At 40.3% G+C, this 19,108-nt stretch overlaps 1 protein-coding gene across 1 annotated transcript in view; it reads right to left on the bottom strand.

Annotated features, from left to right (window-relative positions):
• Positions 1–4,665: 4,665 nt before the first annotated feature.
• GPR158 (G protein-coupled receptor 158) overlaps positions 4,666–19,108 on the bottom strand; it is a 385,566-nt gene continuing 371,123 nt past the window's right edge. The window contains exons 9-11 of the mRNA XM_014608949.3: positions 16,871–16,976; positions 10,927–11,073; positions 4,666–10,179 (exon numbers count right to left, since the gene is read on the bottom strand). Of these exons, the coding sequence (XP_014464435.2) occupies positions 8,713–10,179; positions 10,927–11,073; positions 16,871–16,976 (1,720 nt within the window). The 3' untranslated portion in view covers positions 4,666–8,712. The remainder of the gene's footprint in view (positions 10,180–10,926; positions 11,074–16,870; positions 16,977–19,108) is intronic.

The following is a 19,108-nucleotide window of genomic DNA, read 5'->3' as shown; positions in this document are numbered from 1 at the left end:
CTGCAACAAGGATAAAAAGCCCTATTTGGCCTAAGAAGACATAATTTCAAAAGAGGTAATTAAGGTTATTAACTCAGGGTGAGCATATTATTAATTCCCATTGTCAGTTTAAAAGGAGAATAACTGAATTCTAGACGTGATTTTTTTCAAGAGAAGATGATGATCCTTAAGGTGTTACAGAAAACCATTACAAGAAAGAAATCTGAGGACCCCCCCCCTACATCCTTTGGTACATTTGTGCCATGATTCATATGTTAATCACAGTGTAAATAGGAAGGGCACTCCATGTGCACCCTTTTAAAGTATCACAAAATGGGAAACAAGCCATAAAAATATTCCATATGAAAGTGCACCAGGGGGGTTGAAAGCAATTTAGGGATTGAAATATCTGAGAGATGTGCTGTAGATATTCTTATAACTTTAAATAAACAGCAGCATTGAGAAATATATCAAGAGTTGTTGCAAATGTAAAATATAGAGGAAAATGTCAAGCCAGTTAGTGGCCCAGGAAAAAAGTGCTCCTTAAACAAAATAATCATAGCTAGGTTTCTGTTGACTAGAAAACAAAAATATGATGTCCTCATTCTTTAATACCATTCTCTCTCTTCCAGAATAAACTATAGTTAAATGGAGATTGTTCATGTCAAATTATTTTTGCTAGGCATGGTATATCTGACATAGCTATGTCTGACAACAGGCCAGAATTTAGTGGGTATGAATACACGCAGTTTGCATTGTCTGAGTTTCAGAAAAGGAACTGAGTGTCATGTTAACAAGCAGCTGTGAAATTAAAGGCTGATCCTGAATCAGTATTCTACAATTAGGAGACAGGCCCAAAAGCATATGGGTCATCACCTGGAGTTATTTTTTTACTAAAAAACCGAGAACTAGAATGCTGTGATACTAAGAACTGATGCCAGCAGAACTGGGGAGTAGAGGAGGGACAGACAGAAAAAGCTAACAACAAAAGCAATAGGATTTGGAACCCTGGACCTGTCACCACTTTATGAACATTGTGCAGATGCACATCTCTGAGGGAAGACCATGGTCACATAAAGCAGTAGTGTCACATCCGGTTATGCTGCAGGGTTGTGAAGTCCTTCATAGTTTCATAGTAGTTAGGGGTCAGAAGGGACCTAAATAGATCATCTAGTCTGACCCCCCGCCACTGGCAGGAGCACACGCTGGGATCACATGACCTCAGATAGGTGTTCATCTAACCATCTGGGTGTCTATCTAGGTCCTCATCCTAGACAGACACATATCGAGGCAAAATTGTTGATTCTTTCTCCAACTTCCAGAAGGGATAGTGAGACAGGGGCACTGAATTTGGCCTTTTGCCTGAGAAGGGCTTGGGTAACAGTCATGATGGATTAAGATAACTGAGCTCCAGGATACAGCCTGAGCTTTGTGACTTCTGTCAACAGTTGTACTTTAACTGGGGGATCAGCAAGCAGTGTTAATCAGACATGGTTAGTAAGTGAAGTTGGCAGTTTGGTTAAATTTTTGCAGCTGTGTGTTATATAAATGTTGCTTCTTAAGTGTTTTTGTTAAGTTCTGCCAGGAAAGAAGGAAGGAAGGTGTGGTAGTGGGAATTGTACTCTGATCACATTCTTGGTACCAGTCATGGAGAGTGAGCAGTACTGATTGTCTGGTGCCATGCTCTTTTGGATTGGGCTGTGTAGTATCTGCATACAGATCAGCATTGCAAAAAGAATTTTGAGCTCTTATGAAGAGCTCAATCTCAAATGCTTTCTCTCCAGGGAGCCCTCCCAGAATTCCTACAACTACCTGGCTTACTTGTTGGAATCTTGGACCTAACTGTACCTGAGTTCACAGCAGCAGTGCTGGACATTGGAGGGATTAGACAGACCCATGTCTGAAGTAGGCTGTGTGGAGAGATTGAGAGAGACATTTTAAGCTATTTTAAGTTTTACTTCTTTAAATTGTTTTTTTTATTTTTTGTTTTTGGGGTTTTTTTTTACAAAGGACTTACATGCAGAGCATTCACTGAGAGTAAAGAAACAAAAAAGACACCATGGAGGTATCTACATGAGATGCTTACTGTGGAGTTGCCTAATTAACTCGGTACTAAAGCATCACCATCTATACATGCGGAACTATTAGTTTTATGACACAATGCACGTGTAGACAGTGATAGGGCTGGCTAGGGCATGAACGCACTACAGTGAAGAGCCTGCCTGCTAGCTAGGCCCACACTGTAGCACCCTTGTGCCTCAGATCATCTGCATCATATTAAGCAGTGGGGAGAGCAACTCTGGGCTTGCAGGCTGATGCCCTGGGCTCCCAGCCAGCTGGGGCTATGCAGCCGCAGCTCAGTGTACTGCAGTCCTGAGCACACGTGTAAACACTGAACCTGGGAGCAATAAATTCCATCATGAATGATTGGTGCCTCCCGAATTCGGGGGCTCAGAAGCTGCCGACAGTGGTGGCCTTGTCAGGGGTGGTACTTGCCCCATCAGGGGTGGCACATGCACCCCCATACACCCCCTACCAGTCGCCTATGAATTCCATCATGAACTATACCAGAGTTTATTGCATCATGCTAATTGCACATATAGATGGGCTGCTTGTGTCCAACATTAATCAGGGACTGTTGCCTCATAAGACAGAAGTATTTTCAGCCAGGGGACTTTGGATGTGACCTCCTAAAGAACTGTTATTGGGGGAAAAAAAGCCAGTTGAGAATATATACAAAAGGAAGAAAGTATGAAAAACCTCCCAAAATTAGTTGACAGCTATTAGAAAGGGAGTGCCACTGGCCAATAAATTAACTAAACCTAATTAATTATACTAATGTGAACTCAAAGGACATGTCTATGATACCCAGGAAAAATGGGAAATGTCTCACCCCCTCCCATGCAAATTGTGCAGAAGCCAAGAATTTACAGAGTAGCCAATTTATAGATACACTGAGGCTCTCTGTCTTGGGCATACTTTTTGGCATGTTCCAAGCCACGTGCCTAATTTTTTTGGATTTTACACAACTGAGTGTTGTAAGATATGTAATACTGGACAAAATGTTAGAGGCTTTTAATTAAAAATGAACACTCATAACCTAGCATCATACAAATATATGCATAGCTGGCTTTGCTTAGATGGCTTTACTTTAGCCCCCGTGTGTCTGTCCTTATCTATTGTCTTCTCCTTCCTTTGTACAACACACTCTGGATAAGTTTGGTCTCTATTCCAAAGTTCCCATCATTATTACAAACACTAACCAATTACCTGTCAAGAATGATGTGGGGGGAGTGGGCAAAATAGAGCCCTGTGCCCCCCACATCTAGGCCCACTCGCCCCTTCCCTCCTGCGGTGCTTGGGGTCTGGGCCTGCTCCCCCACTCCCCACCGCAGCAGTCGGGGAAGGGGAGGACTGGGCCCAAGAGTGGGGAGAAGTTGGCCCACTGCAGCAGGGGTGGGTGGGAGCAGCAGGCCCGGGCCAGCCCAGCAGGGGGATGGGAGGAGCGGGCTTGGGGATGATGCGGGGGAGGTTGGGTGGGGGAGGAGCTGGCCTGGGCCCGAGAGGAGGAGGAGATCTGCTCCTTGCCTTCTCTCACTGCTGCTGCTTTGGGCCCACTGCTCCCCCCACCACCACTGCAGTGGGCCTGCTTCTTCCCCACTCGGGCTCGCTTATCCACAGTCCCCTGCATAGGCCCCGAGCCCACTTCTCCACTCCCTCCACCACCATCACCACTGCTGCCTCTGTAGCGTGCCTACTCCTCCCCCTCACTGCTGCTGCACTGGCCTGCATTGGCTCTGCAGGAGGCAATGACAGAAGGGGGAGGGGCAGGCTGAGGTCAGCTCCGGTAGCCTCACCCCCCGCGGTGTCCCGGCCCCGTTTCCCCCCACACTGCCACCACCACCACCACCTTAAAGGAGCAAGGGATGGGGGCGCAAAGCCAACTCTGGTGGCCTCACCCCCCATCATTGCCACCTGCAGGGAGCAGGGCAGGGGAGGCAGTGCTGCACCCCCCGTTCTGTCCGCTCTGTTGCCACTGCCTCCAGGGAGCAGGGCAGGGGGGGAAAGCCAGCTCTGTCCTCTGTGTTCCCACCATCATGGTGACGCTCCACCTCCTGTCTGAATGCTTAGTCGCACTCTGATTGGCTATTTCAGTCAGCCAATCAGAGTGTGAATAAAGCGTTGTGGACAGATAGGCAGACAGAGAGATAGATTAAGGTTTTTACAGTATTAGAATGAGGAAGGAGGTGGGATGTACTTAATGATAACATTTCCAGGTCCACCATGCTGGCAGTGAAGATAATCAATATCTAAATTTAGGGAGAAGAAAGTATAGAAACTAGACATATCAAGGCCACAGGTAGTAGGAAGAAAGTGGTGGCCTTTGGTCCCACATCAGCCTTTGCACCATGGTCATCAGCCTCAGGGCAAAGCCAAAGATACTGCTGGCTAAAATGCTGTTATTTAAGTCCATGGGGTGTGTGTGTACCAACAGCAGAATATAGATATGAATAAATGCTCAAGACAAATTAATATTCTATACAAAATCTGAGAATATTTGTGAACTTTAGTAAATTGGAAGACTCATTTATCATGTCATTTTACAAACTGGATAAAAAAGAAAACAATTTAGCTTGAAGCACTAACTGCTTCACAATATTACAGCATAAAAGGACCACAAACAGATTTCATATAAATGTGCTTTATTGCAGAGAAGGTACATTATTTACATGCTGTGACACATTACAACATAAATCTAGCAAGTATTTCATGGTGGATGCTGTAGGTTGCCAGATAATATTCTTATAAGAACCACATAATAAAGTGAATATACTTACAGCTTTATTTACTCTACAACTCTGAGTAGCTAAAATGTTAAAAGGCAGTGTTTTCTCAGGCCTGCCCGTCATCATATACATGCAAAAGCCTCAGGAGAGCAAATATAAAAGTATTGTTTGTTTTCAGACCTATAATGCCACCAAAGCTGATGATGGGTGATTAATTATTTATATTTTAAAGCATATAATTCTTGCATAAAATATACAAGTCTATTAGTATTGGTATAAATCTAATTATTTATAAAACATGGCTTAGAAACAAAGGAGAAATGCAACTTGCACATGCATTTGAAAAGGACAACCTAGCAAATGTTTGTGACCTTGGTGATTATCGTTCTTAACAGTTCTGCTAGAAAACACCTTAAATCTAGAGTTGCATTTCTTGTGGCTGAATAATGACAATGGAACTCCAGAAAAAGACTACTAAGCAATCTAGCTAATATATGCTGGTGGAGAAAAATCTATAGAACATAGAACATCATTTAGGAATAACTTAGTATGTCTTCCTTAAGCAATGTTTCTAGCAGTGTCATAGTGAAATATAACAGTTGAGTGAAGTTTGGCCCCTCTGTTTGCTAAAATACCAGTTAAACTCCAAACCCAATTTCAGTGGCTGAATGAACAAGGAAAATCATCCCTTAAGAAGTACACTGATTTTAAAATAGGTCTAAATTTCACCAGCTTTTTGGTATATGACAAGAACAATGCGGAAAACCATAGAACAACCCTGAAAATAGTGGACAATTTTTAAGTAGTGAGAGCAGCCTTCAGGATGAAAGAAAACAAACCAAAACTATAAATTATGCAGCAGATCCTGGGTTGGTATAAATCACTCCATAATTACGGTACAGTTATGTTGATTTACATTAGTTAAGGATCTGGCCTTATTTCTTTGTTTCTAATGATCTTCCTTCTCAAGTTATGTTCAAAGCAAAATAAAAGAAAAACAATCAGCAGATGGGGCAGTAGTGGCACAAATAGGGTCATGCACAAGGGACTTCATCCTACCCCTAACACAAAAGAAAGCACTGCTGTATGCATGGGGTATGGCTTGGTATGGAGGCCTACCTGCACATGGCTACCATGTAACAGAGGCAATCCACTCACTCCATTGTACAGGAATGCACAAAGGACAGCATGATGTTGGGATGGGTAAAGTCATGGCAGGGCACCACGCCTCCCCTGGGCATTTGATCTAAAAGGCACAGTGGGTGTGTACAGAGTATGTCCTCCACCAGTTCCCTGACACATCCCAGCTGCAAGCATGAGTATTGTCCATGGCAATGGGGCCACAGAGCCCTCTGGAGAAGGAACATGTCTAAGACTGGCCAGCCCATGATGTCCCCTTAATAAACTAGAGAAGGAACCTTAGCTGGAGTCCTCTCTTTACTATGCTGCAGAGTACAGCTATATCAGTGGATTAAATTGAAAAGACTGTGCACTACTCCACGGGGGCTCGGTATGTTCCTGCAGGGCTCCACATGCTTGGTGACATACAGAGTTCTATGCATTCTCAGAATGAAGCCCACATGCCTCCAAGGGAATCAGGGCTTGCACATGAGACCTCATACAAATCCCATTGAAGTCAATGGGAAAAGCCTTGCTGACTTCAGTGAGGTTTGCGTCAGGCCCTGGATAAAGTCTGTGGTCAGGGAAAAAGAACTATGTGCATACTCAGATTATTTTTTTCCTTCAAAAACAGGCACAGTCCTGGAGGCAGAGTCATGTATTTTCCTCTCCCCTTCCATATCTTGACCCAAGTGGACTCTCTGCCTGCCTCTCAGTCTGGAAAAAGGCAAGGAAATACTCTCCACATCCCAATTTGCCCAAGTCCTTCTTGTCATTAGAGTTTCTCTTAAAAACCCCCATCTTCTATGAGGCCCCAAGTCAGTTTATCAATATATATGTATGCGCATGTGTGCATTAAATAGGATATATTAAATAGGATATTTTATATCTATATATAAATATAGATATATATATATATAAATCTATGGATATATAATATCTATATTATATATAGATATATAAAGTATATATATAAATATTTAGATATAGATATATATCTATATAGATATTTGTTGTTTTATACATATCTATAGATAGATAGATATAGATAAAACAACAAGCCATTAAATTAGTCTTATGATTGTTTTTCCCAGTGAATTTCATCATCTCTTTTAAAAAAAACCCTTATGACTGGGTGTTCCTTTATTTTTGCATATTGCACAGCACCAATAAGAGTCAGCAATAAATGAAGTACCAATGGTACCTTAGTAGTGCTACACTTAGATGGACCTGGCCTACTGTCATTATTATTAGCCTTTGTCACCCTCTTCCGCCCTGATCCTGCCAAGGCCTCTTTTTCACATGTTTAACTTGGAATTAGCTGAAAGTCTCTTTGTCTTGAACAGGGTACAGACTAGTGTATAAAATTAAGCTCATGTGCAGGATAAAAACCTTAGTTATTACTGGGTATTAATTTTGTATAAAATATTAAATTTTATCTAACATTTACATATATACATCAGACAAACATTTCTAAGTGCTTTTGGGGTGGGATTAGATGCCCTTTTCCTTTTCTATCTTTTGATTGCATTTTGGGGGAAAAATATTCTTTTGGGGCTCCTTTTTTCTCTTTCTGATTTTGCACAGCTGGTTCATGGAAGTTTACCAGCAGGATAAACAACATACTGCAGCTCTAAACCAGCTAACCTGCAATATCTCCTAGAATTGTACAGTCGTGGTTCATACTCTTAAGTGTAGTCTTTATCATTCTTGTTTTTATGCTTTAGGAGAAAATTCTCAGTGTAAATTGCTGAGAAAGATGATGTGATGGATGATAAAAGCAGGAGCTCTGAAGCAATAATATGAAATTAGCTAGGTTTGTAACAAACAACAGATAAGTTGTCCTTGGACTTACCAGAATATGCAGCTAAGACGACGTGATCTCCACTAATAACAAAGTTTATGAGCATTAACAAAAAAGGACAAGATGAGTAACTTATCTGGTATAAAAACCCTGAATAATACAGTATCAAACGATAATTTTAAATAATAGAGAATAGAACAAAAATTCACAATATAAAATCACAGAAAAAGAAAACCAGGGTATTTTCTCATACAAGGTATGGCGGCTTTCATAGCCAGTGAAAGCTTACTGTAATTCTATAAATAAACAAGATCTACAGCAGGTATTTTAAGTTGCAATAACAATAGAGTATTTGCAGATTGCATAAATATGTTGTGTCACATAATATCAAAGTTATTTGCAAAAATTATACAATCTGGAATGCTTTAATATGAGACACAACAATGTACTTATACATTAATAAGAAAATGAGAGCAATCATTATATAAAATGTATTTTTTGGGATGCATTAAATTAGCAGTGCTATCAAGGTTAAATAAGTAAAGTGAAAAGTCGTCTTTTCGGTAAGCTGCTCATTGATCCCAAATTTTGCCATCAAGACTTTCTTCATGCCATACTCCTGTTGGATCTTTAGAGTCCCAAGGGCAAGTTGCAGGCAGTTGGGAGCCTTTAGGGATAATTCTGTTAACATCTGTGGTTTTTGCCTGTCATAGCCATTTTTTTTTCCTGTTTGTGAACGAGAAATGAATTGGTAAAGGCAGATTTCATTCATTTAGATTGTAAACTTCTTAGAGCAGGGTCCATGTTCTGGACACCACTCATCACATTGTTGGCACTCAGTAAATAAACAACAACAATATGAATAATTCACTTTGCCTATTCCCTACTATTTGTTGTGCTGCCCCCTTGGTTCAGTAATCTCCTTAGGAATTTTCAGATCCTTTTGGCCTACTTGCCCTCTCTCTTTCCTCCTTTCTGTAATCTTTCTTTCTGAAGTTGCTACTCTTGTCAGTCCAAAACCTCTTACTTTCGAGGTGTTGCTGTTTTATTTGCACTTAAAGCAGATGTGTTCGATAAAGCTACACTTCTTTCTGCATTTGGTAAATCTGGTGTGTCATACTCCCATGGACAGACTTCGGCTCGAGACGTTAAAGGCTGCTGTAAGTTACTGCTTGGTTTATAAGAGTCAGATGAAAGCATATTTCCCTCAGAGGAAGATGCATTTTTTTTCTGTTCTCCCAATTGACTGAGCTTTTCCTTTTCTACTGCTTGCACCATTGCTTTAGGGGGAAGTTCCTCAGATTCCCCTGCACAAGTATTTGCTGTGTATTTAACACTCTCACATTTAAAGCCAGGGACAACCTGAGACTTGGAATTCAAATGTTTTTTCTCATCTTCCAAAAACTGCTGCTCTTGTGTCTCCTGAGCACATGCTTCAGATTTCTCTGTGCTCTTCTGATTTGACTGCTGATATCCTTCAGCTGTCTTAAGCTTGTGATGAGATTTCCCCTTTGGCTGGGAAGGGTGACTTTTCTCTGGTTCAGAGGAAGCAATAGACACGTGTTTTTGAACTTTAGATTCAGAAGGCACAGGACCAGGCATTTGGTCATAGAGCTCCCAAGGACAAACCTCTGCAATGTCAAAATTGTCCTTATGCAGTGACTTAGCCAGGCCTGTATCAGAATTCGCAGACATCTGACTAACCTTTTGCTGTTTCATGATTCCAGATTTATGGGGTTTTTTTGCCTCCTCAGAGTGGGTAGAATTTTTCCGATGGGAATCTTTTTGCTCCCCTTTATCTGAGGCTGAGTGCTTTTTGCTGGCCTCCTTACCCTTCTGTTGAGATTTATGGGATTTGCTGTTTTCTTCCAGGCTTTGCATTTTACCAGTTAATCCCAAAGTCTTTTCCTTGGCACTAGCAATAACACTAAGAGATTTCTGTAACACAGACGTTCTTGGATGCAGAGGCTTCTTATCTGCACTTAAATTATGTGCACTTACAGATTTGCACACCAAAGGGACAGATTCAGTGGACACAGCTTCAACTTTTTCTGTTGCTTTTTTTGTTAATTTGTTTCCACTCAAAGAATCCAGCAGTGAGTTCTCTGTACTTATAACTTCTGCACTTTCTGTAGTTAAGCTATTAGGCTGTTCCATTTGATCTCTAACATGATCATAAGTGCTGTGGGACTTTTTTAATGAAAAGACTCTGTTTTTCAAAGACTCCTCTTTTGGCTTTACATAACTGGTGGAATCCTGGGGGTTTTTTCTCACTAAAGCAGCATTTTTTGCAGAACTGTGCTCCATAAGGTCTTTATCCTCCCTAGAGCACTGCCTGGTGACTGTCTCAGGGATTTCAGTAATTCGTCTCATTATTGAACGGCCCAAGCCCTTTTTTGAGCACCGCTTTTTCTGGAGATGTGGGTTATTAGCAATCATCTTTTTCCTTTTGTAGATTTCAAGTTGTGCATACAGTTTCTTCAACTCATCCTGCAAAACAAAAGCAAAACTAATACGTGCAACACAAATCAAGGCCAGTAACCAGGCTAGGTGACCTGCATTTAGATTAGAATGAACTGAACATTATATTGAATTATTTACTATGACTTTTCTAGCGTTCGCCATTTTTCCATGTACTTAATTACAATTTTGTTATTATAAAGGTAAATTCAGACCTACACCCACTGCATAGAATAGTTATCATTTAATATGGTCTCCTGGCATATAACATGCTAGGATTAATATGTAGTCATGATGTATTTTCACTATTCACCTGGCATGCAGTGGACAATTAGGCTGTATTTTGGATAGCATACACTCAAACCAATTCAATCAGAAGTACTCCTTTTATCCAATAAAGCAGGGATCTCATTTGAGCAGATTATTAGGTTTCATAAAGTTATATATTATATGATGGCAACAAATGACATATCACTGTGTCAGTGGTCATACTTCAAAACTGGCTAGAAGAGCCTCTGTTCCCAAAATGGGTCATGCCAGGGATATTTCAACCCATTCAATCTTGAGTGATTCTCTTAATAGCACACAACAAAACCCTGCCCATATTTGTGTATTTCCCTAAATGTATGTCACATGACTTGACACTACAGTCCTTGCTAGACACAAAACGGCTCATTTTGCTGTGTGTCTGCAGTAAAAAGAAATCAAACTGGTGTAGCTCAGAGTTTAGAAAAACACTTCTTAAGAACAAATTACTCTTAAAAGCATAGTAGTTACCCTGATGTCTTCAGGATCCAAACTATGTTCACTCCATGCTGAATTGATACTGCTGTTTAGGTAGGACCCAGATCGACCCATATCAAGTTCATCTTCATATGCCTCAGTAGCTATATCATCTCGAGGATTATTGCTTGCATGGGAAAACTGCAATACATATTCATAAAAGGGTGCTGCAGTTAACATATTGTTAAGTTTAATGTTAATGTTCTAAAGTATACAACTATTCTTCACACTCCATTTTACCCATCTGGCCTCAAATGGTCACAATCACCACATAAATGTTGTTAGAACAGAGAATATAGTATAGAATATTATTTTTATAGATTGGGTACTATTTTTAGTGGTTGGTTAGCCTGAAAAGGTTTAGAGGTTCATTTTAAAAAATCATTCCTAGCTTTCTATGCTTATCCAAATCTCTAGGATTAAACTAGGTGCAGGATTTCTAGTTCTTTCAGGGAGGCTGTGAATACCACAAAAATAACCTTTGCACAGAGTTTAATAATCTTGCATATTGTATCTCTCCCATTTTATGTCTTGACCAATAAAAGGAAGAGACAAGGGTGCAAACATGACTTATGAGGAAAGACTGAGGGAACTGGGCTTATTTAATCTAGAGAAGAGAAGACTGAGAGGGGATTTAATAGTAGGCTTCAACTACCTGAATGGGAGTCTGAAAGAGGATCGAGCTACACTGTTCTCAGTGGTGGCAGATGACAGAACAAGGAGCAACGGTTTCAAGTTGGAGCAAGTTTAGGTTAGATATTAGGAAAAAATTTCTCACTGGGTGGTAGTAAAACACTGGGACAGGTTACTCAGAGATGTGGTGGAATCTCCATCCTTGGAAGTTTTTAATACCCAACTAGACAAAGCCTTGGCTGGGATGATCTATTTGGGTATGGTCCTGCTTTGAGCAGGGGGTTGGACTTGATGATCTCCTGAGGTCCCTTCCAACCCCAGTTTTCGATGATTCTATGATTCTAAGCATTTGCGTGACCTGGCTCAGGTCTAGTGTAAGCCATCTAAACATGAGTTGGAATCCCATGTGTGCAAGTGTTGCCATTTGCTGGGAGGAGGTTCTTGCAGCCAAAGACAAGTAACTTGTGGGGAGCTGCTTGGCTTGGGGCTAGCCTGGTCAGGATCGGGGGAGTTAAAACAGCTCAGGCCCAGAACTGTGGTGAGTGGCTGGGCTTTCCCAGCCCCAGGGCTGTGCTGTGAACACATATAGGCATTCACATATAGGCCAAATTAACCCTTCCTAGACTGGATAAACCATTTGCTGTTCTATGGTTAGTTCACCTCTAAAAGCCATGGTGTGCAAGTGCTCACAGGGCTTAAGTCACCCTACAAATAGTGCCGAGGTGAACTGACTTTAGCTCAGGCATGCTATTGTTAGGGCAGCCTAAACCTATGAGGCACTTGCACACTGTGGCAGTTAGATCATCTTCACTTTGGTTACAACAATCTAAACATAATGCTTAACTCTGCACCACATTCAGGACCATTAGATATGAACTTCGCATGTGATAAGTGTGGAAGGGACTGTCATTCAAGAATTGGGCTCTACAGCCGCATTTGCAGATATGCAATGAGCTGATGCCTCATTTGACACAAATCTCAGATGCCTATGTTTATGTACCCAAGGTGTGCTCAATATGAAAAACAAGGAGAAAAATAGTTAGCCAATTCTACCTTAATCTTAACAAAGGTTCACTCCAAAGGGAGGAAAAAAGGTTTGAATCTGTTCCTTTTTTTATTCATACTGGTTCACTTGCCCCTATTAATATGAGCCAGAGAGTAGCTGTTATAAACTGGTACAGCCTCACTGACTCCATGTCTTTACATCACAGCATACGGGATTTGATCTGTATAATTATAGTCACATTTAATCTCTTGTTTGCTACAATTTGTCAAGATGCAAGGTGAAACCTCAGTGAAGAGGCACTCAGAAAATATACAGGAAAGGGAATTTTAATCTATGTATCTGAGATCTAGCTTGAGAAAGATTAATTTAAAAAAAACTTGGTGGAAAATGATGCTTTTAACATGCTTTAAAAAGCAAGTGGATAAGAAACAGAAAATATAAACTATTACTAAAAAAACCCAAATAAATCAGTAAAAATGACTGCAGGATATTCAAAGTTTGCATCACAATCTTGCATTGGTATGACTCATTATTTTAGGCATATTTGATAGATAAGAGCATGCACTGCTTTGAGACATCAGCAATAGTTATAAATAGCAGCAGGGTGAGCTGAGAATTATGTCAAACTAAAGTGTGAAGGTTTTTGTTTGATTTTTACTCTTAATATCCTCTTTGGTCCTTGTCCTTTGGACTATTATATAAGTAAAATTTTATGGGTCTTTACAACACCACCATTATGAAGTCAATGTTTTGATGGAATTTTCTGCACAAAGAATGCTATATTCTAATCACATCATCCAGAAATTCATTGTCACAAGAACACATCACACTGAAATGGTATTTATTTGATCCTTTGAAAATCCAGTGCTAATGGAACAAAATGCTATATAAATAAATTTGCTTTAAAGTCCACGTGCTTGTAAAAAATCCTTTCCAATATTAAGTCACTTTTCTCTACTGCTGAACACAGCAGGAAGAAAGACACGATTGGCAGAACCCTAAACAATGAGAAAAAATAATATACAGCAGAGGGCCCTGTATTACACCAATACGTATTTCAATTGTATTTAACAAAATATGAGAATGTGTGGTGGATGGAACTGCACACTACCCCTTTTTACAGAACAATTACAGTGTAATAGCAACTGACAGACTAAAGCAGCGGTGCTCAGCCTTTTCATCCAGCAGGCCGCATGGGCAGAGTCTGGTCCCTACAGAGGCCAGATCTGGCCAGTGGACCCAAACTGGCAAACAGGGCAGATGCAGTGGGGCCCTAACCGCCTTTGCAGAGGAGGGCCAAGAGGAAACCCAGCCCCAATCCAGCTGTGTGGGGTAAGGGGGCATAGTCTAGCCCCAACTTGGCCCCACGGGTTGATCTAGCCCCAAGGGGGTAGAAGGCATGACACGACCCTGCAGGAGGAAGTGGACATGGCCTGGCCCCAGCTGGGCTGGGTGGGAGGAAAGGGGGCATAGCACAGCCCTGTGGGTGGAGGAAGGAGGCATGGTCCAGCTCCAAACCAGCTGCATATGAGGGGGGTCCAACTCTGCAGGAGGAAAGTGGTGGTGCCCAGTCTCAACTTGGCCAGGGGGAAGGGAAGGAGGTGTTGTCTGGCCCCAACTTGGGTGGGTGGAGGGAAGCGGGTATGGTCCAGACCCATGATGGTGAATGGAGAAAGGTACATGAGCTGGCCCCGAACCAGCTGGACAGAGCAATGGGGGCATGGCCTGGCCCTGATCTGGCCGTGCTAGTGGAGAGTCATCTCCTGGCTGTAACCCACTCTGTAGGGCTTGGGAATTTGGCAGTAGGGAGGGGTGGGCAGGGGGTAGCTCCTACTGCTTCCCCACTGCCAAATTTCCTGACCTGTGGGGACCCCTGTGAACTGGATGCCAAGGCTTTGCAGGCTGGAGGTTGAGCACCCTGGACATGTTTTACCAGTGGGTTTCACAAAAATGGCAGGACTGAGAAATCTTGGGTACATTTCCAGGATCTGAAGGGGAGCATGCTTCTGCTCTGTTGCTGCCATCTTGTTTTTTTCCAAGTCCTGTCTCTTTCCTCCTGCACCCATTTTTTTATACTGTTGTCCCCCACTGACTCCTTGTCTCGGTCCAAGTCACCTTATCTAGCCTGTCCTCGTTGCTTCTTTTTGAGTTTTTTATACCAAACCTAGTCTCATTTCCTAGGCAGTCTTCCCATCACCCCATTTGCCCGTTCAAGCCTTCCTACACTCTTCATACCAATCTTCTGAACCAGTCAGTCCCAGCTATCCCTAGGTCCCCATTAACTCCTCACTTGGTCTCAACCTTCCCCCATCTTCCACATCTCCCATTTCTTGCCTTTTCTCTCCTCCAACCTGCATCTTGATTTTGTCCTTTCTCTGTTCAAGTCAAAGGGACCTGAACACTAGTAATGAGAATGCAAGGAAATCTTCCTGATCTCATTTCCTGTGTCTGATATCACAGCAGTCCTGAGACACTGGCCAGAAAAAGCCTTCCACAGTCCTGCAGCCCTGTGATACAGCACGTTCTGCCCAGACAGAATCTTTGATACATTTTGTTGCCAAACTCTAACTTGGCTTCCACTGACCAGGTATGAGCTCAGATTTTTCAAGTTCACATGTGGGAAATTTATAAGAAACTAAATATAGGGTCTGATAATGCTGAACAGCATTAAACTATATGTGTTTTTAAGAGATCAGTTTAAGCAACTCCATTCCTCACCACTATCTCACTTCTCACTATCTGGAGAAGACTGAAGTGGGCTTTGAAAATAAGCTTCAAATACCTGGAGGGCAATTATAGAGAGGATGGAGATTTTTTTTTTCATAATAGTTGAGGACAGGACTAGGAGCAATGGCTACAAGCTTAAGAAAGGGAAATTTATTTTGGAGATTGGGGAGAATTTTCTGACTGGTGGTCAAGCATTAAAACAGGTTATATAGAGAAACTGTAGAATCTCCATTTTGGGAAGTTTTAAAGAACGGGTTGGACAGACACTTTGCTGGGATACTTTAGTCAGGGATGATCCTGCCTTCAGGAGCTGCGCTAGATGACCTTGTGAGGTCCTTTCAACCCTACTTTCCTATGATCTTCCATTCTCCATTCTAAAAATCTAAGGCACTTTCTCCCCCCACCAACATAGTTACGCTAACTAGAAACAGCTAAACAAAGAATTTCTTTTGGATTGAGACAATACCAACCCGATTTCCATATGACATCACGGAACCGCAATATCTTTTATTTCAGTTTCACACATTCTGACTGTAGATACTACGCCTTCTTCCCAAACAGCATCTTACTATAAGCTATAGAGACTGCCATACCTTATACAGGCTGGATATCACAATATTCACCCTCCCAACATAGACCAAAATAAACAGATTTTATATAGGGCTCCCATATTATATTTACCATATTAAGTCTATGTAAACTAAATACTGTTTTGTGAATTGTCTTACTGTTATTCATCAAGCAAGTCCACTCTAAAATTAAACATTTCTAGAAGCAAAATAAATGAACAAACTAAGACCAAAAGACAACAATAAAGTTAAACCCTGAAGAATAATTCATTGGATATTTTCTAAGCCTCTTCTTAATTCAGACACATCTCATAGCAATACTTTTAAAACAGCTTATATCCTAAATCTTTAAAGTCAGCAAGAGTCTTCTGATTTACTAATATGAACACTGGCTTATGATTTTTACACTTAACATAAAAATATTGATTTCTCGAAGGCCAGAAATAGTTTAATGGTAGAATTACAGGAATTAAATTCAATTAAATTTATTAAGGATTTTGGCTAAAAGCCTTGTTCCTGAAAACAACATGACAAACATACAGCCATAATATAAATAAATATAAGCAAAAATACAGAAATACAAATATAATAATAAAATTAAGCCAATCATTATAAAAACATTATTCCTACTCCTAGAATTAACACAATCAAGTATAAATATAGTCTAAATGGTTAAAGTATAAATATAATGATAAATCAGATCATAAATCTATAAAAATATTGTACATAGGTCCATAATTGACACAGTAAAATCAAATATAGTGATACAATTTATCAATCATATCAACAGTAAAGGATGTTTAACTCTGATTGCTTCAATAGAAATTTGTTAGTTTCCCCAAATATTTTAACAAAAGAGGACTGAAAACAAATCTTTGTTACTGGACCAAAAACCTAATCCTCCTCCTCCAATAACCAATAACTTGGTAATTTAAGAAAGAACATGTGTGCACAATTATATATTTCTGTTGATTGGTAAGAAAAAATAACAACAACGGCATACCTTTGGAATCAGAAGCAGCCCAATGGTAACTGTTACAGTCAAGTGTGTATGTGCAAAAAACAGCATCAACATCCAATCAGACTGAAGTTTCGAGGCAAGAATAAATCTGAAAGTAGAATTTGGACAGCTGGCATTTCATCTGTCTTTTTCAATGCATTAAATTTAAGAATCTTAATATTCCTGGAGATCATTTTTATATAAAGATCAAATATGAATAAGTTTGGCTTGCATAACTTTGGTACAGACTAAAGGTTACACATGTATGATAACTCCAAAGGACCTGAGAAAAAAAATGCAAATCTTAAACGATGTAGCCCACCATTTAATCTGACTCTACTAAGCCACATCTCCAGCTGGTATAAACTGTCACAGCTTCTTTGACTTTAGTTAATCTGTAGCAGTTTACATAAAGTGAGGATTGGACCTCCAGTTTTAAGTTATTTAATTATCATATTTATTTATACCACTTACAGTGCATTTCATAAATATTGGATGTTCCTAAATTGCAGTTACAGGAAAGGTCTGACCAGTTATAACATAGGCTATAGTAAAAACAAAGAACTAAACTGAAACACATTTTAATGTGGAACAGAAATGACCTTGATTGCAGGAGCTCCCAGCTGAATACTACAGGGCTTAACACTGGTACAAACTTCAGTAATTTAATAATAATTTAATATTTTTCTTTGTTTCTTTAAGAGTGGTTTAATAAGCACTGAAGTTAAAGCTGGCTGAAGCATGGTTTATCTGCATTTGTGAGTTACCAAAGATTTTAATGGTAAGCAATGAAATGGATGAATAGATATGCCACTGGCTTGTAATTTGAAGGTTTAAAAAAAGTAGTACAAACAGAAATGGTATTGGCAAGCTCTTTAAAGTTAACTAGTATACACTGTCCGGGAACCATGTCCTTTTGTTAATGGTATTAGCCTGGCATGAAACCCTGTCTTACTTGTCATAATGATTTCAATGTAATTTGTTGTTTATTATACTGTAAGCATGCTGGTACAAGCACATGATACATTATTATAAATTCTTCTTACCTAAACAGATGTTTCCACACTTAAATTTTAGAAGGTTTTTTTTTCTAACACTTCAGTTGTCTTTTGGGCTGTCAAGAGGCATTAAGAATCACTACCTGTAGTCATCCTTTAGTTATATGCTAGTGCTGGTCCAAAAATCAGGAAAGTAAAAAACAACTGTTTATAGAATAAATATGTAGATCATGAGATATGGGGAACTATTTTTACACTGGCAGGAGTTGAAGCTAGATAAATTCTAGGCTTCTTTCAACTCATTTCTCTGATTTACACCACTTCCTTTCTCTCTCTGTGCTATATATATATACTCTATCAGAGCTAGCTCATCTAGTTAATAAAAGACAGGAGATCTCAATGGAATTGAATGTTCATTTAATGCCAGCTGCTCTGACCATTGTAAGGACTATTAAAAAGAAAAAATATTAAAAAGAAAAAAGCCTGGAAATCTACCAGACTTGAAAAGCAGAGCTGATCAGAAAGGAAATTAAATCAAATCTATTGAACAGAGAAGAATTCTATCCCCCCCAAACCGTTGTATTCGTTTTTCCAGAGAAGTTCTTGGGAATGGAGAGGAGGACATTCTGTACACAGTCCCCTGTCCCATGCAATTCTTCAACCCCCAGTTCCAGGATATCCTGCAATCCTGGGCTATATCTATACTACAAGGGCAGCGCTAATGTGGCTGAGCCCCCCCTGTGGATGCAATTCTGCTGGTGACAGTTGTTCCCATGCTACACCAGCTTTCCCAAAAGACACAAATTCTGTGGTAGATACTGCCTTCTGCCATCAGAGTTAAGTCCACCTGGGAGTTTTCCTGGTATGGCTGTGTTGGTTGTGGGGTGGGAACTTTTCACACTCTAACCCCACACAGCTATGCTATAAGAACATTGTAATGCAGAGGGGCCTTTCAAATCCCCACCCACACAATAACTAGCACCCTGATAGGTGGAGTCATGTCCTCCCTATGACACCAGACATGCTTCCAATTGTTAAAAAATAGACCATAAGAAAAATAACCATGGTGGCTAAGATTCACTGTGATTCTTGTAGGAAGAGAGAATACCATTCCATAGCCACAGAAATGTTAGAAATATATATCACAAATAAAACTTTGATATCTATTTTGGCAGCCAGGAGCTAAAAGAAGATTCCACATCTACGTGTTTGCAAAATATGGTCTTTTTTTTCTTTTTGCATG

The sequence above is a fragment of the Alligator mississippiensis genome, chromosome 5 (assembly GCF_030867095.1).
Source record: "Alligator mississippiensis isolate rAllMis1 chromosome 5, rAllMis1, whole genome shotgun sequence".
NCBI lineage: Eukaryota > Metazoa > Chordata > Crocodylia > Alligatoridae > Alligator > Alligator mississippiensis.
Note: the sequence above shows the minus strand (reverse complement) of the source record. Positions and strands in the feature narration are given on the sequence as shown.